This window comes from Saccopteryx bilineata, chromosome 2 (genome assembly GCF_036850765.1).
Source record: "Saccopteryx bilineata isolate mSacBil1 chromosome 2, mSacBil1_pri_phased_curated, whole genome shotgun sequence".
Taxonomy (NCBI): Eukaryota; Metazoa; Chordata; class Mammalia; order Chiroptera; family Emballonuridae; genus Saccopteryx; species Saccopteryx bilineata.
The window spans coordinates 272052596-272074266 of NC_089491.1; the positions used below are offsets into that span (position 1 = coordinate 272052596).

The window sequence follows — 21671 nt, forward strand, 5'->3', positions numbered from 1 at the left end:
AACGTTAAACATTTGTTTGCTCTTCTAAAGACACTGTGAAGAGAATGAAAAGACAGGTCTAGACTAGGAGAAAGTGTTTGCCAATCACAAGTCTGACAAAGGACCCGTGAGTGGAATAGACAGGGAAGTCGTCAGATGCAATTTTACGGATCAGATAATGGTTTCTTCAAGATGAGACCAAGAGTACAAGCAACCAAAGGAAAAAATAGATAAATTACACATCATCAGAATGGCACACTTTTGTTTCTCCAAAGACACAATCAAGAAAGTGATAAGAGCCCTGGCCAGATAGCTTGGTTGGTTCGAGCACCATCCTGATGCGCAGAGGTTGCGGGTTCGATCCCAGGTCAGGGCACAAGAGCAGATTGATGCTTCTGTCTCTATCTTCCTCCCTCTCTAAAAGCAATTAATAAAAATAATTTTTTTTATAATGAAGTGAGAGGAGGGGAAGCAGAGACAGACTCCCCCATGCGACCCGACCAGGAAGTTGATGCTTCCTGCTCCTCCTCACCCTTTCTCTCTCTCTCTCATCAAATAAAATCTTTTCAAAAATTAGAAAAATAGCCCTGGCCGGTTGGCTCAGCGGTAGAGCGTCGGCCTAGCGTGCGGAGGACCCAGGTTCGATTCCCGGCCAGGGCACATAGGAGAAGCGCCCATTTGCTTCTCCACCCCTCCGCCGCGCCTTCCTCTCTGTCTCTCTCTTCCCCTCCCGCAGCCAAGGCTCCATTGGAGCAAAGATGGCCCGGGCGCTGGGGATGGCTCTGTGGCCTCTGCCCCAGGCGCTAGAGTGGCTCTGGTCACAACATGGCGACACCCAGGAGGGTCGCAACATGGCGACGCCCAGGATGGGCAGAGCATCGCCCCCTGGTGGGCAGAGCGTCACCCCCTGGTGGGCGTGCCGGGTGGATCCCGGTCGGGCGCATGCGGGAGTCTGTCTGACTGTCTCTCCCTGTTTCCAGCTTCAGAAAAATGCAAAAAAAAAAAAAAAAAAATAGAAAAATAAAAAACTAAAATTGGTCTTGGTGCTGAAACGGGTATGTATGTAGACAGTAATTAAAACCCAAGTCAGGGGTTAAAGAGATCCACATTTGGAATCCATTGATTAGAGTCTCGAGGTCGGCTTGGGGCTCATTTCTCCTTTCCAGAGCTGTCAAATCGGTATGAGTATTAAGCACTTTTCTTGCGAGAAGTGGATGAGCATCCAGGAAGCGCTCGCACCTGCCCAGAGCCGCTGCAGTTCCGACCCCCAGCCGCGGTGAGACCTGTCCCGTCGCCCCGCTTTACAACAGCTGCGAGCAAAGACAGTCCAGAGGGAAAGCTTGGGCCGCCTGGGGCTCAGTCTGGGTCTCGGGTGGGAAAAGCGGGCTCCACCCGCTGATCGTGGGGCCCCGGCACGCCAGCGCCGGCGCTCGCGGGGCCGCCTGGAGTACGTGCGCGTCCCGCAGTTGCTTAGCAACCGGGAGAGCGTGGCGGCCGAGAGACCATGGAGGAGCGGAGCGGCACCGTGAGCGCCGCGGTCCGGGAGCACCTGCGGCAGCTGTGTCTGCACGAGTTTCCTTGCGGCGTGGGCAGCTGGGTGCGGGCAGCTGGGTGCAGGCGCCGGCCGGGGTGGCCGGAGGGAGCTGCAGGTGGAAGGAGGGGACGGACGGACGGAGCATCCAGGGTCTAGGGACTGGTAGCCGGGCGGGCAGGGCAGGGGGGTATGGGCGCTGAGGTGGGCGCGGGGCTCAGGGCCCCCACCTGGGCCTGAGGGAGCTGTTTCTGGGGGTAGAGCGCATCGGGCTGACCTGGGCAGGGTCTCCCGCTCTCCTGGAGACTCCGGGCCCCTTTTGAGGCGAAGAGCTTATTCCGAGAGCAAGGCCAGCAGTTGGGACCCCGCCGCGGTGTGGCCAGAGGGCCGGGTCATCAGCGCGGTCCCCGTGGTGGGGAGAGGAGGAGCCGGACAGGGAGACGGGGCTTCTCAAATGTGCGGAAACTCCCTGAGCCTGGAAGGGTCGCGGTGGGAAGTCGGGCCCCACGCACTCAGCGCCAAGGGGGAGTCGCTGTTTCCTCAACAAACATTGCTTGAGCACCTACTGTGTGCCTGGCATTATGCTGAGCTGTAGGGTTTCATAGAGGCCTCACTCAAGAGTCCCCTGGAGAAAGGAAGGGGGAAGGGAGATTCTGGGTCCAACTGGGTCATCTCCCAGGACGGCATCTAAAGGTTCTGACTTGACCTTGGAGCCTTGCCACCTCTTCAAAACCCTTCCCTTTGTTAGTGACATCCCACAAGTTGCCCCTGGGGCCTCCTGGCTTCCAGAACACAAGTCTTGCCTTAAATGTTTGATCCCTTTCACTTGAGTCTGCCGGGTTCCCAGTCAAGAGCAAACTCCTAAAGGCAGGAACGAACCTTTTTATTATTTTTTCGTGTCCTTCGTTTGTAGTTACAGCTACGGCTGATGATCACTCACAAGCATTGATTACTTATTGTGTACATGTCTCAGTTCTTTATCCCTGACTGTCCTATTGTGCAGTCTGTTCAGGTCGGAGTCATAAACAGAAATTCTCCATCTCCACCACTACAGAACAAGTCGCGCTTTCTTCCTCAAACTTGCCGGCCACACAGGGAGCTGATCCCCAGAGAGGAGGAGGCCGGGAGCCCCTGGGAGGAGACGGTGGGGGACTTGCTGGGCCTGGTCTGCAGCCCCCAGTCGCCCTGGGCTCTGCTGGAGGGCTCCAGCGCTGAGGACAGTTTCCTGAGACAGCTGGCTGTTCGGAATCCCCTGATGGTCAAAGACGACTTCTTGTACTCCTATTTCAGGTCCCTTCGGGTGGTAGACAAGAAGGTGAGTGCACCGGGTGCAGAGGGGATGGTAGGAGGCCACCCTGCTTAGAGCACTTCGGGGTAACACCCGGGTGTTGTGTGGAGGGGGGATGGATGAAGATAGCTCTGCCCTCCTAATGAGTCTCACCAGCCCGTCCACCGAGCAGAGCCAGCTGCTCACTTGTTCTTTATTGTACGTTCTCTTCCTTCACCCTGGGCGGAGGTCCACCGTTTGTCTTAAAGAGCTGACCTCTGAAGCACCCTGCCATCGACCTTCCCAGGTCCTAGTAGAGACCTTTCAAAGTGTTCATATTGGTTTTACTTCATTTTAACTGTGGGGGCCAATGTCTGGGTTGGGGGGCAATGTAGTGCTATAATAAAGTCCTGTTACTCAAAAGCCTGTGCTTATATCAAGAGCAGAGTGCAAAGTGTGCACAGAAACGTGGCTCAGACTTCCCAAGTTCGCCCCTGCGTGCCCAGAGAGACTGTGCATAACACAACCCTCAGGGGCGAGGGCAGAGCAACCAGCTTGCCTGGGATTCATAATGCTCAAATGTTCATGTCCTTGGAGCCCCTCAATCCTAGGCAAGCTGGCATGCTGCTCAGTCACCCTAGAGAAGAGAGGCCCAGCCAAGAAGGGCCCTTAATGTCTCTGGGGCCACAGGGAGCTGCAGCCTCATGAACAGGCTCCTGTGTGCAAACCAGAGTGACTCCTTAAGACCCGAGGGTTCACCGTGGTTCGGGGGTGGACAGCAAAGGAGGTGGGACTCCTGTCCTCGGGAGCTCCCAGTCCAGCAAGGGACATAGGACATAAGCTGGAAATTGTACCATGCCCACAGCCAGAGGAGGGGTGAGGGCTGAGGTGAGAGGTGACCACAGTGCCTGAGATGCCCAGATCCTGGCAGAACGAGGCAGGAGAGGCTCACAGGAGAAGAAGGGGGTTGGGGGCTTGGGAGATGACTCTGTGCAGATGGGTAAGCTGTCGCCGTCCTCACTTCTACTGGGTTTCTGCCCCACCGCTGTCTTGCCCACCCAAGCTTGTAGCATCTCTTCCTTCATTTCCAGGTGAGCCTGGTGGATAAAGACCTCCTGAAATTTCCAAAGCTCAAAGAGTTGGTGCTGAGTGCTAATCAAATCAAGGAGATTGATGCCGTCAATCTGCCCCCAACTCTTGAAGTAAGGTGCCCTGGTTCCATTTCAGGCCTGTGAGCCAGCTAGACCCAGAGGCCTGCCCCACCCCGCCCCACCCTGCCCCGCACGCAGAAGGTGTGGCCGCCATGGCTGTGTGAGGCTGTCCCAGGCTTGTCAGAGGAGGGTCAGAGTCCTCAAAAGTGTAATTTCTGTAGACCCAGCCATTCCCTTCCTAGGAATAGCCCAACAGAGTCGAAGGCAGGGACTCAGATTTTTGTATGCCAATGTTCATTCATGGCAGCATCATTCACAAGAGCCAAGAGGTGGTGACAACCCCGCTGTGGTCTGTTCCTACAGTGGAATATTATTTGGCCATAAAAAGGAGTGACCCAGGCTACACCAAGGATGAACTTTGAAGACATTACACTAAATGACAAAGGCCAGACACAGGAAGGCCACATATTAGATGGTTCCACCTCTGTATGTAGAAGGGACAAACAGGAGCAGCAGGGGGTGGGGGTGGGGGTGGGCAGTGGGGAATTGTGGCTTAATGGGTACGGAGTTTCTGTTTGGGGCGATGACAAAATTTGGAAATATTGATAGATTGTGATGGTGGTTGTATAACAGTAAGAATGCACTTAAGGCCACCGAATCTTATTCTTAAAATGATAATTTATATATATTTTAGCACAGTAAAAAATAGCTTACCGTGGCCTCTGCCTCAGGCGCTAGAGCGGCTCTGGTCGCAACAGAGCGACGCCCCAGTTGGGCAGAGCGTCGCCCCTGGTGGGCATGCCAGGTGGATCCTGGTCGGTCGCATGCGGGAGTCTGTCTGACTGCCTTCCCGTTTCCAGCTTCAGAAAAATGCAAAAAAAAAAAAAAAAAAAGCTTAGCCCTGGCTGGATGGCTCAGTTGGTTAGAGCATTGTCCCGAAGCACAGAGGTTGCGGGTTCAATCCCTGGTTAGGGCACCTACAGGAACAGATTGATGTTCTTGTCTCTCTCCCTTTATTATAAAATCAATAAATAAAAAAAGAATAGTTTAAAAGGAAAGGTAGGCTAGGCTTTATCATAAGCCTTGAGCCCCGCCTATCATAATGGTCTCAATATTATTTTAATTTAAATTTTATTGTTTAATTGCAGTTTACCTTCAGTATTACTTTGTGTTGGTCTCAGGTGTGCAGCATAGTGGTCAGAGGGTGGTCATACACTGCACACCGTGGGTCCCCCGATGTCCCCCGTACCCACTGGGCAATACTATCGACTCGATTCCCCTGTGCTGTACTGTGCATCCCCATGACCACTGTGGAACTTCCAATGAGTGCTGCTTAATCCCATCAAAAGCAGTCTCAGATTAAAATCAGAGGCTGAGATGAGCAGATTTAGTGACAGAAGGCACTGAGAATGACATCTCAGTGCCAGGCTCAGGACAACACCAGGCGAGGCCGTGAAGGCAGCACACAAGAGCTCACGGCCGTTTCCGTGCGGGACTCTCTGCTGCTCGACAGCCCAGGATTGAGAGATGGGGGCTGGGGAAAGGAAAGTGGGCTCACTCAAGAGCCAGCAGCCTGGGAAGAGGGTGGGACTCTCGTCACCAAGGCCCTGTGAACATCTCGGTGCAGGGAGAGGTGGTTATGAGACAAGAGAGGGAAAGGAGAACAGAAGTCAAGGGCAGGGGTTTGAACCGGTCTCTGCGTGCAGACGGGCCTGGTCTATTCTGATAAGGATCTCAAATGGGTCAAAGGACGGTCTGGTGTATGTCATCTTGGTTTTACGCCAGTCTGGTTTTATGTTACCCTGGTTTTATATCATCTTGCCTTGATGTCATCCTGGTATGACAGTTGAAGATCAGCAAATGCCCCAGAGCCCGGACACCTAAAGGTGGGAGTCTGCCTGCTTCTATGGAAGTGAGCTCCTAGGATTCCTGGACCAACATGCCATTTACCTGCAGTTACAGATCAGTCAGTCAGCACTTTCAGGGACAGTGTCAGAAGGATGGTAGCGTGGGGTACACAGAGACTCAGCGCCATGGGTTGGGAAGTCGCCAGGTGTTAGGTGTGTCCCCTCCCAAGCTCACCAACATCAACTCCCATTCCCAATTTTAGTTTCCTTCACAAAAGAAAAACTTCCCAGTACCGGCTGCAGGAATAGCTCCTTCCCAGACCCCGGGGGGCTGGGGAGGCGCACATGGCTGATGGGTGCTTCCTCTGCTGCGTTTCCCGGGCGGGCGGACGGTGCCGGCTCACGGGTGCCATCTCTGCCCCTTGCAGGTGTTGGAGCTCTACGGCAACGTCTTGACCAGCATGGAGTGTCTGTGCGCTCACCCGCCGCCAGGCCTCCAGCACTTGGGGTTAGGTCACAACAAACTTCAGGGCCCCCTGCAAAGTCTGTACGTCACCTCGGAGCACTGGTAACTCAGGAGCCTCAAAAGGGAGAGTAGGGGAAGGGGTTAAGCGTTAGATTTGGGCGGTCCCACCCTGGTAGCGTGCAGGACCTAGCTTTGCTCTTTTCTATAACTCCTGGTTGGCTGCTGACTGCAGACCTCAGGTTTATTTCTCTGGCCCCATGAAACAGTCCCACGGAGGGCCAGGAAAGGACAGTGAGGGGCGCTGGGAGTAAGTCGGACCTTTGCTCGGGTGCCCTGTTTTAGGGCGGGGTCTCACGACTGAGCACTGTTGACATTGGGCTGGATAACTCTCCAGGTGGGGCCATCTTGTGCATGGCAGGAAGTTGAGTAGCATCCCTGGCCTCTGTGCCCACCGGGTGCCAGTAGCACCGCCCCACACCACTTGTGACAACTGAAATGTCTCCAGATAGTGCCAAAGGTCCACTGGGGACAAAATCACCCTGGGCTGACAATGGCTTTCCTATATACGACTATTGGTTTGACTTTGTCTCCTTGGTGGAGAGTGGGACACTGAAAACCCTGGATCTGAGGTTCACTGCGGGTCCCGAAGGGGCAGAGGGCACAGGTCAGCATTGCTCCCTGCTTTCTCACGTACCCCGGGGGTGCACTCTCAGAGGTTCCTCTCTCTGACCACCGTTTCCTTCCTCCCATCTCTGACTCCCGGCCACGCTGCCTTGGCTGTGTTTGTACGATTCTGATCACTCTCTCCCACCGACTACAGCCGTCAGGGATGTTGGATTTCAGACTTGTGCCATGGACAGGGTACCAGGTGTTCCGACTTTTTATTTGGAAAATAATACTTTACCATAAACCTAGGCAATCTCGTTAATGCTGAGTGTGGATTTCATAAATACATAGATGCGAAACCTCCACCTTTCACCATTCTGAAAGGAAAAGGAGGGAGGGTAGACATCTTGTGACTTGGCTTTGCTGACGCTTCCCCTAGTTCCGTTGAAAAGGCTGGTATTGGGTAAAGTTTGTGTGTTTCCCACTGACTGGCGGGCCACCATCACAGGCAGGACGGGCCATAGGAGGGCAGGGGACAGGGCGGGGGAAGTACCGGAGCCAGCCTGTGGGATCGCTCTGGTGTTTGGTGGCCGTGCAAGGGGGTGCTGAGGAGCTGTCTCCCTGTGTTTATCTTGCCTCAGTTCTCAGAGCTGAAGTCACTTTGCTTTCTCATTCGCTGGGTGTGTGTGGGGGGAACCACCCTGCCCCCTGCCTGGTCCTCACCCCCCCACACACCAGTATGCTCTCCTGCGCCATGGGCCCCAAGAGAGGAGCCAAAGGGCTTCCTGTGATGGGCCACCAGTCTGGCTTGGGAAGGCGTTCTCCATGCCTAGACCCTCACGTCTCCTGCCTCCCTCCCGGTCTCCATATTACCTTCCAGGGTACTCGCACGCACGCCCCTACCCATGGTCATTCCCTCTGCCTTTCATGACAGTCGGCCAGTCTTCGTCAAGAACCTTCTAGATGCACAAAACAGTATCAGGTTCCATGGGAGATACTGAGATGTTTATCCTGTAAGAGATCTGTGTCAATAGGAGTCAGGCAGAGGCAGGATGTGACAAGGGCCATCTCTGACCTGTGAGGATGGCAGTGCCACAGAGAGAGGGGGCAGTAGAGCCAGGAGGTCCTTGCCTATGTGTGGAGGGGGCTAAGTTGGGTCCTGAGCTGCCCAAAGTGTGCCAGTCTGCCATGCGGCCCTCAGCATCAGGCCTGCCGTCTGCCCTGGACCGGGAGCCGGGGAGGCTACGCAGGCAGGCCTGTCCCCACCTCTCTGCTCACCTCCCAGGCCCAACCTGGTGTCTCTGGACCTGGGCTTCAACGACCTGACGGACCTGCAGGGCATGGTGGCCAGCCTCAGCACCCTGCAGCGCCTGCGGCTCCTGCTGCTGCAGGGGAACCCGCTGGCCCTGGTGCCCTACTACCGCGGCTTCACCATCGACAGCCTGGCCCACCTCTGCGTGCTGGACGACATCACCGTGTCTCCCAACGAGAAGCACCAGTTCCGGGGGCTCCACCACAGTGCGGGTGAGCGTGCTGATCGGGGCGTCGCCACAGCTCCCTGGGCAGCCCAGACCCTGGTTGGGTGCAGCTCACCTCCTTTGTCAGAGTTCTTGCCCAGATTTGGTCCCTGTGGTTGGGGTTTGGGGGCAGAAGGGGTAGGACCTCCTCGGTCCCCTCTCGTCCCAGGCCAATGGAAGGCATTCTTTAGATCAGCATCTCATCTTCCGTGGTGACTTGAGATCGCCCCCTTGTGGCCTAGACGCCACCAGCAGCACCAGGGCAGTCTCCAGGTCAAGAGGATCAACGTTGACAATGACAGCTGCGCCTACTGCGTGCACGGTGCATGTGCTGTAACCATCCTGCAAAGCCGCTGCTGTCATTCCCCTTATGCAGACCGGGAACAGGAAGCCCAAGAGGGACGTCTGGCCTAAGAGGGGTGTCTCGCCCAAGAGACTTACCCAGAGTCACTGTGATTAAACCCGTGTGCAAACTCAGGGCTTAGCGCGTGTGGCAGTCTACCGCCCGGGCCTCTTGCTGCCTGTCGTCTGCCGCTTCCAACCCCGCAACGCCCTCATCCCTGCCCGTTTCTCCTGGCAGACTTCTTGGCCTGTGAGGCACAGTTGGTGGTGACGATTGGAAACATCAGAGGGGTTCTGGACAGCTCTGTCTTGGACCCAGAACCAGGGCCCCAGGGCCCTTTTATCACTTACAGCTACTACGTGACCTACGACTTTATGGAAGATGAAGATGGCAAAGTGAATGAAGACGCAGAGGCGCGGGCCGAGGTGAGCGTACTGGGCGGGTCCTGAGAGTAGGTGGGCGGAGTCCTGCTCTGGGGTCCACGTCTTCCATGCAGGCGCATCTGCTTCTGGAGGCCCTGGGGTGGGGGTGGGGTCCTGAGCAGGGTTCCTGTGATTCAGCCCTGCTCGGAACCAGGAACCACCTCCCGCGCCACCTCCCAACTGCACGCACTCTTCTGTCCCCCCCAATGTCAGCAAACGGCCCTGGCCAGGTGGCTCAGTAGGTAGAGCACTGTCCTGGTGTGCTGAGGTTGTGGGTTTGTGTAGCCATCAATGAGTGCACATCCAAGTGGAACAACGAGTTGATGCTGCTCTCCCTCTCTCCCTTCCTGCCCACCCTTTCTCAAATCAATGGACATTTTTTAAATTAAAAAAATATATGAGCAAACAGCCTCACAAGCGCGCAGCCTAGAACTTCACCCCCAGACTGACCACTCCTCCCACATCCTTAGTCCAACTCATACACCTCCCATCCCCCCCATCCAGAGGAACCCCAAGGAAGCCACCCACTGTCTCAGGCACCGGTAGTCACTGTTTACACTCTTGGCACAGACCTTGCGGGAGAAACAAGCTTGGCATTCTTTTTAACCTGCATTCCCGTGTGTGCTCACACTGCAAGTCCATCCAAAAACGCTGACCCACGTCGGCTCACCCACATTCACGCTGCGCCTGGGGGAACCTGGCCGCACAGCCCTGTTCCCGCGTCTCTTCCCGCAGATCCTCAAGCCCCCTGCCAGCGCGGAGCAGCTGGACGAGGACATGCCCGCAGAAGTCGGCTCCCCCACTGCGCCCACTGCGGCCGCCCTCCCCAAAGAGGCTGAGGAGGTTGCGGAGTCCTTGTTGGCCACCGTGTCCCAGTTCCCGTCGGCAGAGCTGGAGGGCTCGGTGGGCTCGGGCGGGTCGATATCCTTGCCCAGGTCCGTGGACTCTGTAGAGAAGTTGGCAACGTTGCGACCGAAAGTGGACCCCCGGCTTTGCCCATTGCCAGGGTAAGGATGGAGGCCCGGTGGCAGTAAGACCCGGGGTCGCCAGGCCTCCCCTGCCTGTCCGGACACCAGGCCCCTGAGGCCACTCTCTCGGGAGTGTTTGGGCCTCGTGTTCACTCTCTTTCCTGGGGTCCTGACCTTGCCCCCAGAGGGCAGGTGCATCTCCTCCCTGAAGGGCCAGGGGGCCCTGAGGGCCTGACTCTTCAGTCACCTGAAAACAAACAGATGCACAGCCCTTCGCACTTCGGCCTTAGGGCTGGAAACCTTTCTGGTTTAACTTGAGTCCATCTTGAACTGACTCTGGCGTCTGGCGCATGGCACGGATCTTCCAACCCGAGTGCTGCCTCTTTCTCGCCTTCCTAAGTCCCGTCTGGTCCTCTCCACAGCATTCATGTGTTGCAGTTTCTTGCTTTGATAAAAAATCCTTTTTTTAAAAATGTCACTTTATTGATTTTAGAGAGAGAGGAAATGAGGGAGAGAGAGAAACATGGATTTGTTGTTCTACTTATTTATGCATTCATAGGTTGTTTATTTAAGAGAGGAAGGGTGAGAGAGAGAGGAGAAACACGAGCCTATTGTTCATCTATTTGTGCTCTCATCGGTCGCTTCTTGTCTGGGCCCTGACTGGGGATCCAACCTACAACCTTGGCGCACTGGAACGGCATTCTATCCATTGACCCACCTGGCCAGGGCTTAATTACTCTTAACAGGCATGATTCTGGGTCTACAGACAACAGGATAGATGGTGACCTGTCGGGCCCTGACCCATCTCGAGAGGGAAATGACCAAACAGTCGTTATCCCACACCCTGCGTAGTAAGTGGCACTCCAGGGAAGGGCGGGGTGTGTCTGTGCCCCTACAGTGACACGAAGGGGGGGACAGATGGCAGGAGCTTGAATGTGGAGGAAGGTGGGGATTGGAATGGTGGACAGACAGAAAGATAGCCTACTTTCTATTAAAGGGATACCATGAACAGTTTTAAGCAGGGCCGTACCTAAATCAGATCTGCCTTTTGGGAAGGTGACTGCAGTGGAGACAATGGTCTGGAAGTAGATTGTGTCGCCTGCTCTCTCTGGTGCATTTTTGAGTGTTATTCTTTTTTTTTTTTTTTTACAGAGACAGAGAGAGAGTCAGAGAGAGGGACAGATAGGGACAGACAGGAACGGAGAGAAATGAGAAGCATCAATCATTAGTTTTTTGTGGCAACACCTTAGTTGTTCATTGATTGCTTTCTCATATGTGCCTTGACCGGGGGGCTACAGCAGACCAAGTAACCCCTTGCTCAAGCCAGCGACCTTGAGTCCAAGCTGGTGAGCTTTTTCACTCAAACCAGATGAGCCCACGCTCAAACTGGCGACCTTGGGGTCTTGAACCTGGGTCCTCCACATCCCAGTCCGACGCTCTATCCACTACGCCACTGCCTGGTCAGGCTTGAGTGTTATTCTTAAAGTATTTATTTACAATATTTTATCACCAGGGTTTTTTTTTTTTTTTGGCCTGTATGTTTTAGTTCAGGTTATAGAATTTCTTTACCTTGCCTGGGAAGTACAGTTAGTCACATTCTGTCTCAGATTCTGTTTGTAGCACTAATGTTTTATAGACCTATTTTTAACTGATTGATTTTAGAGAGACAGAGACAGGAAGAGAGAGGGAGAGAAGCATTCATTTGTCGTTTCACTTAGTTGTGCGTTCACTGGCATCTCCCGTACGGGCCCTGACCGAGGATCGAATCCACAACTGGCTAGGGCTTTGGGACTAATTTTTTAAATTCGTCATAGCCACATGTTTCCTCCATTAAAAATTTTTTTAAATTTATTTATTTTAGAGAGAGAGGAAGGGGGGCAGAGATAGAGAGAGAGACAGGAACATCAAGCTGTTCCTGTATGTGCCCTGACCGGGAATCAACCCGGCAACGGCTGCAGTTTAGGATGATGCTCTAACCATCCGAGCTATCTGGCCAGGGCATTCCCTCCATTTTCATGTTTCCCTTTTAACATTTGTGTTTGCCCAGTTGATTCACACTGTATGCACGCTCTGGATTGAATTGTTTTATTGGGCTTAACTTCTGTTGGATTTCAATTCATAACTGTCTTTGCATCCTCCTTTGAGGGAAAAGTTTCTTCCACCTCAGTGCTGGAAGAAGTATTTTATTCTACTTTCTCTGAGTTTTTATCACTTCAAATTTGTGATCATTTAGGCCCTGGCCAGGTAGCTCAGTTGGTTAGAACATCATCCTGACATGCCAAGGTTGCCAGTTCAATCCCCGGCCAGGGCACATATGAGAATTAACCAATGAATGCATAAATGAGTGGAACAACAAATCAACGTTTCTCTCTCTCCCTCTCTCTCTAAAACCAATCAATAAAAAATTGAAATAATTTTGTTATATTATTAATTCTCCTTCATGCTGTAATCCAGTTTTTAAAGCAATGTATGTTACACTATTTCCTACCATGGTCACATATGGTGTCTAATCCTAGTGTAATTCTAATTACGGATTCTGAATTCTGGTCTGGGGGATCGCTGTTTCTGATTTTGACCCAATATCTTACCACTTTGAGAACTTTTACTTTCCAATATGCTTTGGAATCTGGCTGGCATAAGTAACATTTATTCACTTACGAACGACCCCTTCTGTTCGTCAGCACCTGTGGCAGTGTGTCAGGAAGCAAACGAGGAGGCCCTGGGTGGATGAAAATGAGCAAGGCCACACCACACTCCTGGGGGGGGTCACACCTCACAACACCATATCCTTTTTTATTGTGATAAAAGACCGTCACAGAAAATTGCCCACTTTCACCACTGTAAGCACACCGCTCAGGGGCATTCCGTGCGTTCACGTCATTGGGCGGCCATCACCAGCATCCACCTCCGAAACGTTTTCCTTTTCCCAAACTGAACCAGTTCCCATTAAACACGAGCCCCGCCCCTCCCATCCCTCCGCCCCTAGGAACCTCTTTTCTATTTTCTTTCTCTTTGTGAGGAGTCTAGGGACCTCACACGAATGGAATCACAGCTTTTGCTTCGTGTCTGGCATATGTCACTGGGCATCATGTCTTCAGGGTTCATCCACGTGGTGGCATTTGCTTCCTTTTTGAGGCTCAGATTCAGGGGGCAGTGATCCCACATCTGTTCCTGTTGACTGACGTGGGCCATTCCGAAGGGTGCCGCGCGCACCTCGGGCTGCAGACATCTGTCTGAGCCCTGGCATCCTCTCCCGAGTGCATGGTTGGAACTCCCCCAGTTCCTATTGGCACCAGAGAATCACTTTGTAACAATTCAGGGAATTCAAAATAGTTTTACTCCTACCTTGCTTTCTTTTTTCAACTTATGATTCATTTCTGGTTGGTTTCCACCCACTATTTAGTGCACAGTCACCCCCTGCAGGAAGTCCCCATGTTGTGTTCACTGTCCCCACAGCTTTGTCCGCTGTGCCCGTGTCCCTTCCTGGCTCCCGGCCCCCTGCGCCACCTGGCCGTGGTCAGCGCCAGGCCCATATTGTCCCACGGTGCCCCACAGCCTGGTGGGCCCTGCCTGACGGCCCCCTGGGTCATGTCCCCTCTCAGGACAGTCCTCTTCAGCACCGTCCGCAAGCCCTGGGCTGATGTCATCCCCTGCAGCTACGAGATGCAGCACACGCTCAGGGACCTTGTGGCACTCAAGGCCTTCCTGCTGGCGGGGACCATCGTGACCATCGTGGAGGAGAAGGTGGGCACTGGCGTTCCCCGAGGTGGACCGTTTCCCACCTCCCTTCGGTTTTCTGCCCTGCTCCCTGGTTGGCGGGTCTCAGCCCCTTTCCGGAAAGACCCCAGGGGGTCCCAGTGTGGCCTGTGTCGCTGCCCCCCAGGTTCTCTCCTGGCCTGTAGTGGCCCCTCCTGTGGACAGTCCTTTGCCCCCCAAGAAGGGAAAAGGAGAGAAGGACAAGAAAGGGAAAGGCAAGGCTGCTAGAGAGGACCAAGAGATGACGAAGGTACCGCAGGCCGCGGGTGGTGACGCGGGGGGCCGGGCACATCCCGGCACATCCCTCCTGGCTGCTCCTCCCTGGAACAGATGGGGTCCAAGAAGAAGAAGGAGCTTCCTAAAGAGCTCCGTCAGGACCTGCCCACCCTGCGGGTGCTGGGCAGCTGCTTGGTGGTCCTGGAGCCTCTGCTGGCCGGGGAGTCGCTTGTGACTTCCCTGTGCAACTTCGGGGTGATCCGCACCTTGGAATCCGACAGACTGACACTTTCCAGGGTACCGCAGGGCCCCCGCCACACCCTCCCCCACAGGAAGGGTACTGGGGGGCAGGTGGTGGGAGGGGTGGGGTGGGAGGCTGGGGGAGGAGGGGCCCTGAGCCCTGAGCCCCCTCAGGGAGCTGCAGCACTGGCAGGACCCTGGGAACGGGAACGTACAGGCCGGCCAGGGACCGCAGGGCCTCTCCCAAGCTCATGGGGCGGGGGGGGGGGGGGCAGCTCTGTGGGACACAGCACATCAGGCAGCCTTCTCAGGGGCAAGGAACAAGGCAAGAGGGCAGGTAGGGCCCCGCTCCCCCTGTGAGACGCAGCCCCCATCGGGGACCAGGAGAGGCCCTGGCAGGGCTGGGAGCTCCCACAAGAAGGCGCTGGAATCTGCATCCACCCCTCACCCAGCATCTCTCACTCTGTGAGCCAGCGTCTTATCTGGTGGTCCTTTCTCTCAGGATTCAAAGAATAAGAAAGCTAAAAAACGTAAGAGCCAGTGATGGTGACCGCGGGCAGGGAGCATACCCTGAGGACCTGCCTTCATCCACTGGGGCTGCGGTTAACAGCACCACAGATGTGGCAGCTCACGAACAACAGACATTTATTTCTTGCAGCTCTGGAGCCTGGGAAGTCCAAGGTGCCAGCACCGTTGGGTAAGAACCCTCATCCTGCTTTGTAGCTGCATTCTCACAGGTCCTGCACATGGTGGAGGGAGGAGGGAGGGCTCTCTCCGGAGCTTTTATTTTTTTAAATTTTATTTTATTTTTCTGAAGTTAGAAGTGGGGAGGCAGTCAGACAGACTCCTGCATGCACCCCACCGGGATCCACCCGGCATGCCCACCAGGGGGCGATGCTCTGCCCATCTGGGGCGTTGCTTGATTGTAACAAGAGCCATTCTAGCGTCTGAGGTGGAGGCCATGGAGCCATCCTCAGCGTCTGGGCCAACTTTTCTCTAATGGAACCTTGGCTGTGGGAGGGGAAGAGAGAGACAGAGAGGAAGGAGAGGGGGAAGGGTGGAGAAGTGGATGGGTGCTTCTCCTGTGTGCCCTGGCCTGGAATCGAACTCGGGACTTCCACACACTGGGTTGACCCTCTACTGCTGAGCCAACCAGCCAGAGCCTGGAGCTTCTTTTATAAGGGGGTGCTAATCCCACTCATGATACCTCTGCCCTTAGGACTTAATCACCTCCCAAAGGCTCCACCTACCACTACTACCACCTTTGGGGGTGAGGATTGCACATATGCATTTTTGGGGAGGACACAAACATTCAGATCATAGCAGGATCTGCTGAGGAATCAGCCTGATTTAGGACCAAAGACCAGAAGGATGGAGGATCCTATCTTAGTCTAGTCAGCAGTGAGGCCACACCACCCTGAGGACCAAGCTCTGTGTCTTCCCTGTGGTCTTGAGACAAGAGGGGCTTGATGTGGGTCATTACATGGGCAGGAAAGCATTCTGGGATAGGAGCCAGGCTGAGGTGGGACAGGGACATTCAGAGTGGGGACTGACCCATAGTCCTTGTGGCTCTATGGGTCCTATAGATTCACCAGAATCTCAGACATAATCCTAGAGGGATTTTTTTTTTTTTTTTTTTTTTTAGAAACCTGCAATCTGGTTCTAAAATGCATATGGAAATACAAAGGACCTAGGACGTACAAAATAGCTTTGAAAGAGCACGAAGGATTTATACCTCTGGCCTTCAAGACCCACTGCTGTAGGCTTTCAAGTGATTGTGGGAATCCTTCTATGATACCAGATCAAATATGACCCCCTAGTAGTTTTTTGAAGGTTATTACAATGTGGAAGTTGAATCTATACAAATGAATGTTTTCATATTCAACTATGTTAAAACCCATTGGGCTACAAGCGCATTTTGAATGGCTGTCTTACCCATAACATTGGTTCTTTGTATAATATTAGTTCCAAGTGTAGACACGTTTCCATTATATGTTATCCAAAAATCACATTCTTTTTTTTAAAAATTATTTATTTATTTATTTATTTAATTTTTTTTTACAGGGACAGAGAGAGTCAGATAGAGGGATAGATATGGACAGACAGACAGGAACGAAGAAAGATGAGAAGCATCAATCATCAATTTTTCGTTGTGACACCTTAGTTGTTCATTGATTGCTTTCTCATATGTGCCTTGACCGCAGGCCTTCAGCAGACTGAGTAAACCCCCGCTCGAGTCAGTGACCTTGGGTTCAAGCTGGTGAGCTTTTTGCTCAAGCTGGCACCCCGGGGTCTCGAACCTGGGTCCTTCTGCATCCCAGTCCGATGCTCTATCCACTGCGCCACCGCCTGGTCGGGCAAAAATCACATTCTTTAATATCACCAGCCATGTCATGAGTCTTTGAGTGTGGAAAGCTAAGTTCATGCTGACAGACACAAGGTTCCAAAATTCTGATTTTGCCTGACCGGGTGGTGGCGCAGTGGATAGAACGTTGGACTGGGATGCGGAAGACCCAGGTTCGAGACCCTGAGGTCGCCAGCTTGAGCACGGGCTCATCTGGTTTGAGCAAAAAGCTCACCAGCTTGAGCCCAAGGTCGCTGGCTCCAGCAAGGGGTTACTCGGTCTGCTGAAGGCCCACGGTCAAGGCATGTATGAGAAAGCAATCAATGAACAATTAAGGTGTTGCAATGAGCAACGAAAAACTAATGATTGATGCTTCTCATCTCTCTGTTCCTGTCTGTCTGTCCCTGTCTATCCCTCTCTCTGACTCTCTCTGTTAAAAAACAAACAAAAAAAAAACAACAAAAAATTCTGATTTCTATTTGAAAGCTCAAGTGTTAGATTTATTTATCAAAATGCTTTTAGTTGTTTTCCCTGAAGTGCCAGGCTTACTTCATTCGTGTTTGTTTTTTTTTAAGAGCCTATCTGCCAAATATTCACATCTTAATAACCAGAGTCTGTCAGTGTTTTTTGTTTTTTGGGGGTTTTTTTGTTTGTTTGTTTGTTTTTTGTGGCAGAGACAGGGAGAGTCAGAGAGAGAGACAGATAGGGACAGAAAGACAGGAAGGGAGAGAGTTGAGAAACATCAGTTCTTCATTGAGGCTCCTTAGTTGTTCATTGATTGATTTCTAATATGTGCTTTGGGGGGTGGCTATAGCAGACCGAGTGACCCCTTGCTCCAGCCAGCGACCTTGGACTCAAACTGGTGAGCCTTGCTCAAACCAGATGAGCCCGCGCTCAAGGTGGCGACCTCGGGCTCTCGAACCTGGGTCCTATCCACTGCGCCACCGTCTGGCTGTCAGTGTCTTTTTAAGTAAAACGGTGGTCCCCTAGTTAAATGCGACTTCATTTTCCCTATTTCCGAGTCTGAGCCTGAGAAGGGTTTGTGTTTTGGGGACAGTGACGAGCCCGCCCAGAGAGGCGGAGAACGGCCCGCCCACGTTGCGGACTCGCGTGCTCGTCTTCTCAGCAGGCGAGAACTACAAGCCGGAGCCCCTGACAGTGGAGGTCCAGATCCAGCTGAACCAGTGCCGCTCGGCCGAGGAGGCGCTGCGGACCATCGCCGCGTAGTGTTGCCGCATTAAAGGCTGTTCTGGCGACTGCCGCCCCGCGTCTGTCCTATCCGGCCCTGGCGCGTCGGAGAGCGGGCGGCCTCCCCGGAGGCCGCAGGGGCGCGTAGTGGGAGGGACGCAGCAGTTTAGTGGAGCCCGGGTGGGAGGGGCCCACTCCGGACCCACCGGCCACAAGCCCCGCCCGTATGTGGGCGTGGTCAGCGGTAGGCCCTGGTCGGGCTCCGCCCACTGCCGAGCAGAGCCGTGAGCGTGCAGCTGGTGCTCCCGCTCGACGCTCCGCTGCGCGAGCTGCCAGCCTAATTCCTCGCCCGTGCCCGACCCGCGACAAGGCTCAGGTAGGTCCGCGAGGGCCGACCCGCGACACGGTTCAGGTAGGTCCGCGAGGGCCGCTTCGTGCCGGGCGGAGCGCCTGGAGCCCCGCTGCTGGGAGGGGGGCTCGTCTGCAGAGGGGCGCCTCGCCTGTCCGGGGGACGCCGTGATCGGCAGGCAGGTAGGCGGCCCTGCACCCCTGTGGACGGTGAGGACCGCTCGGCTTCGGTTCACCCCGGGTGTTGGGACGGAGCCAGCCTGAGCCGCTTGCCCCGGACGCCTCGACGGGCGGCGCTGCTCGCTGTGCCCAGGTTTTTGGGGGGAGGGTGTCCACCACGGGGCTCCTGGTCTGTGCTTTGCGACCCCGCAACAGCGCTGTAGACTCACGTGGAAGGAATGAATTAGCCTTTGGCCGTCTGCCTTGTCGTGGCATGACGGGGCACCCAGCCCTGTGAGGACCAGAGGCGTCTGTCACCCCAGAAACAATTGCAGACCTTTGGGACTCGGCACCCCACTTAGAGGGGGCCGTGCACTCGCTGACCCCGGTGCCGGTTACAAACCAGGCTTGGTGGGCTCACGGTAGGGAGGGAGAATCCCTTTAGCAGGCTTGGTGTGGGGCGCCCCGGCGATGTGGGGCCCCCGGGGTTTATGGGGCGGAGAGCAGAGGCTAGCCGCGTCACTGCGGCGCGGGCTTGCAGTTTTTCAGGCAGTGGGGGGCGCCAAGACGCTTACGAAAGAGTACCGCCGCCTCTTTGCGCCCTTCTGGGTAACTGGCACCACTACTCATCTGGGACGCCGGCACTCCCAGCCCGCGTGCGTCCACACCTGAAGCCCATCCAGCTCTTTCCTCCGCAGCCAGCGCCCTGGCCGAGTCCTGAGTCCTCTCCAACGGTTTTCATCTGGGCTCGGCTCCGTTTTTGCTCTTCCACAATCAGTTATCTAGGCAGCAGCTGTAATGACCTTTCAAACAATAGTTTTTTTTTTGAGAGAAGGGGAGACAGTGAGACTGACTCCCGCATGCGCCCCCGCCGTGATCCACCCGGCCACCTGGTATTCGACAACCCCCGCCTGAGGCGGATGCTGGGACCAGTGGAGCCACTGGCTGCGGGAGGGGAAGAGGGAGAGAAGCAGATGGTCGCTTCTGTGTGTCCCGTCAAGAATCGAACCTAGGCCCTCCATGCTCTAGGCCGATGCTCTATCCACTGAGCAAGCCGGTCAGGGCCACAATGCCAATTCTTTTACTGCCTCTGCTAAATCCTCCAGTGGGTCTCTGGGCGCCTACAGTGACACCCAAGCCCTTTCTCTGCCCTTCACCATGACCCTTATACGAATCTACTGTGCCCCTTCGTGCCAGTTTCTTCGCTCTATACTCCAGGCCACTGCGCTCCTGTTGGGGACAGCAGCCTGCTGCTCAGTCCGCAGCTCTGCGCTTACCTGTTCCCTCTGCCTGGCACACTCTCCCCTAGATCTTTATGTGGTTTGGCTCAAATGTCCATCAAGGTGGGCTTTCTAAACTACTGCGGGTTAAAGAAACTTCACTGTCGCTGGATTTCACAACACTGCTTTAATGTCCTCAGCATTGTCTGAAGTTTGTACTGGGCTTTTGGGGTCTCTTTTCTGAGGGCTGAGAGCCTCCCTGCCTGTTTTGTCTGCCACACATCCCTAGCAACTAGACACTTGTGTGGTGGTGGTGGCAGAGACAACAGGCTGAGGCTAATGCGGTACACTGGATGGAGTGAGGGCGTGGGGCCCAGACAATTTGGCCAGGGGGAAGATGAGGGCATTAAGGCCTGGCTTTGCTACTCAGGACCTTAGCACATGCCTCTGCTGGTTAGCATTTCTGGGCCTTCTCTTTGGATTGCTGAGAATCTTATTGAGACTTGGCACCTCAATTTAAAGTGGCAGCAAGTCATTTTGGGAACAAGTTGTCTACCTAAGAACCCTTTGATGATAGCAGAAGGTAGGTGAGAGCCAGCATAGCAAAGTGTGCTGAGTCCGTCCTCTGGGAGAGGGACTTGGGAAAGAGCTGGAGGACAAAGGCCAACAAGGACTTAGCTGCTGGGCTGTGGGTCATGGTCGTTCTTGGGACTGGGGAGGCGGAGGCTGGCTGGGGTTGCGCCAGCTGCTCACACACTCTTCCCCTGCAGGCCCTGCCATGCTCCGCAGGCTGGGCTGCCTTGTCCTGTACAGCATCGCCGTACTGCTGCTCAGCTGCCTGCTCTTCCTGAAGAAGGAGGTCAAGCCAGCAGGGACACTCATAGCCCACCCGCCCTTCTGGGCGCCCCCGGGGCCCCACCATAGCCAGTGTCCACCCAACCACACAGTGGCTAATGCCTCCCAGTCCCTGCCTAGCCGTCACCGCCTCTTCTTGACCTATCGCCATTGCCGCAACTTCTCCATCTTGCTGGAGCCTTCTGGCTGTGCCAAGGACATCTTCCTGCTCCTGGCCATCAAGTCACAGCCTGGCCATGTGGAACGGCGTGCAGCCATCCGCAGCACATGGGGCCGGGCGGGGGACTGGGCTGGCAGCCGGAAGCTGAGGCTGGTGTTCCTCCTAGGGGTGGCCAGACCCACACCCCCGGCCCAGCTGCTGGCCTATGAGAGCCGGGAGTTTGATGATATCCTGCAGTGGGACTTTGCTGAGGACTTCTTCAACTTGACACTCAAGGAGCTGCACCTGCAGCGCTGGGTGGCGGCTGCCTGTCCCCAGGTCCACTTCATGCTAAAGGGAGATGATGATGTCTTTGTCCATGTCCCCAATGTCCTAGAGTTCCTGGAGGGCTGGGACCCAGACCAGGACCTCCTGGTGGGAGACGTCATCCGCCAGGCTCTGCCTAACAGGAACACCAAGGTCAAATACTTCATCCCGCCCTCCATGTACAGGGCCCGCCACTACCCGCCCTATGCTGGGGGTGGGGGCTATGTCATGTCCAGAGCCACCGTGCAGCACCTCCAAGCAGCCGTGGAAGAGGCTGAGCTCTTCCCCATCGATGATGTCTTTGTGGGCATGTGTCTGAGGAAGCTGGGGGTGAGCCCCATGCACCATGCTGGCTTTAAGACATTCGGGATCCGGCGGCCCCTGGACCCCCTGGACCCCTGCCTGTACAGAGGGCTGCTCCTGGTGCACCGCCTCAGCCCCCTGGAGATGTGGACCATGTGGGCACTGGTGACGGACCAGGGGCTCAAGTGTGCGGCCACCCCCTTGTCCCGGCTCCCAGGGGTGGGCTGAGTGTACTGGGTGTGTTTTTCTATCATGAGAGTCACTTGCAACGACCCATGATGGTCTACAGGAAATGCTTAGTTTTTGTAATCCCCTCCCAAACTTTTCTAACTTTGATTAAAAGCACTGAAACCTGGCTCACTTGTACCAGCTCGTGTTGAATGGGAGCCAAGCACAGCAAGTGCTGCCGGCCCCCTGGGGGGCTCAGCCAGTCTGAGGCGGAGGCTGCAAAGTGGGAGGCTGCGGAGGGTCCCAGAAGA

The 21671-nt window shown here is 54.8% G+C and overlaps 2 protein-coding genes across 7 annotated transcripts; both read left to right on the top strand.

Annotated features, from left to right (window-relative positions):
• Nucleotides 1-1478: 1478 nt before the first annotated feature.
• Nucleotides 1479-20277, top strand: LRRC43 (leucine rich repeat containing 43). Of its 6 annotated transcripts, none has more exons than XM_066260654.1 (13): nucleotides 1479-1576; nucleotides 2565-2825; nucleotides 3869-3979; nucleotides 6204-6343; nucleotides 8133-8371; nucleotides 8945-9132; nucleotides 9865-10136; nucleotides 13700-13841; nucleotides 13981-14103; nucleotides 14184-14366; nucleotides 14812-14839; nucleotides 14968-15006; nucleotides 17780-20277. In XM_066260654.1, exons 1-13 carry the CDS (start codon nucleotides 1484-1486, stop codon nucleotides 17878-17880), a joined length of 1920 nt encoding a protein of 639 aa, XP_066116751.1. In that variant the 5' UTR covers nucleotides 1479-1483; the 3' UTR covers nucleotides 17881-20277. The 6 variants fall into 6 exon arrangements, with proteins under 6 accessions (XP_066116751.1, XP_066116753.1, XP_066116754.1 ...); XM_066260656.1 differs by having other exon boundaries at nucleotides 17783-20277; XM_066260660.1 differs by having other exon boundaries at nucleotides 1538-1590.
• Nucleotides 18209-21558, top strand: B3GNT4 (UDP-GlcNAc:betaGal beta-1,3-N-acetylglucosaminyltransferase 4). The gene is made up of 2 exons (XM_066260661.1): nucleotides 18209-18217; nucleotides 20339-21558. The coding sequence occupies exon 2, from the start codon at nucleotides 20347-20349 to the stop codon at nucleotides 21418-21420; it is 1074 nt and encodes a 357-aa protein (XP_066116758.1). The 5' UTR covers nucleotides 18209-18217; nucleotides 20339-20346; the 3' UTR covers nucleotides 21421-21558.
• Nucleotides 21559-21671: the final 113 nt, after the last annotated feature.

What these genes read in the sequence shown, in the direction of transcription:
- LRRC43 (XM_066260654.1), top strand. Translation starts at nt 1,484, where the DNA reads ATGGAGGAGCGGAGCGGCACCGTGAGCGCCGCGGTCCGGGAGCACCTG. An exon ending in TGACCATCGTGGAGGAGAAG is followed by an intron (nt 13,842 to 13,980) that starts GTGGGCACTGGC and finishes GCTGCCCCCCAG; the next exon opens with GTTCTCTCCTGGCCTGTAGT. An exon ending in ACAGACTGACACTTTCCAGG is followed by an intron (nt 14,367 to 14,811) that starts GTACCGCAGGGC and finishes CCTTTCTCTCAG; the next exon opens with GATTCAAAGAATAAGAAAGC.
- B3GNT4 (XM_066260661.1), top strand. Translation starts at nt 20,347, where the DNA reads ATGCTCCGCAGGCTGGGCTGCCTTGTCCTGTACAGCATCGCCGTACTG.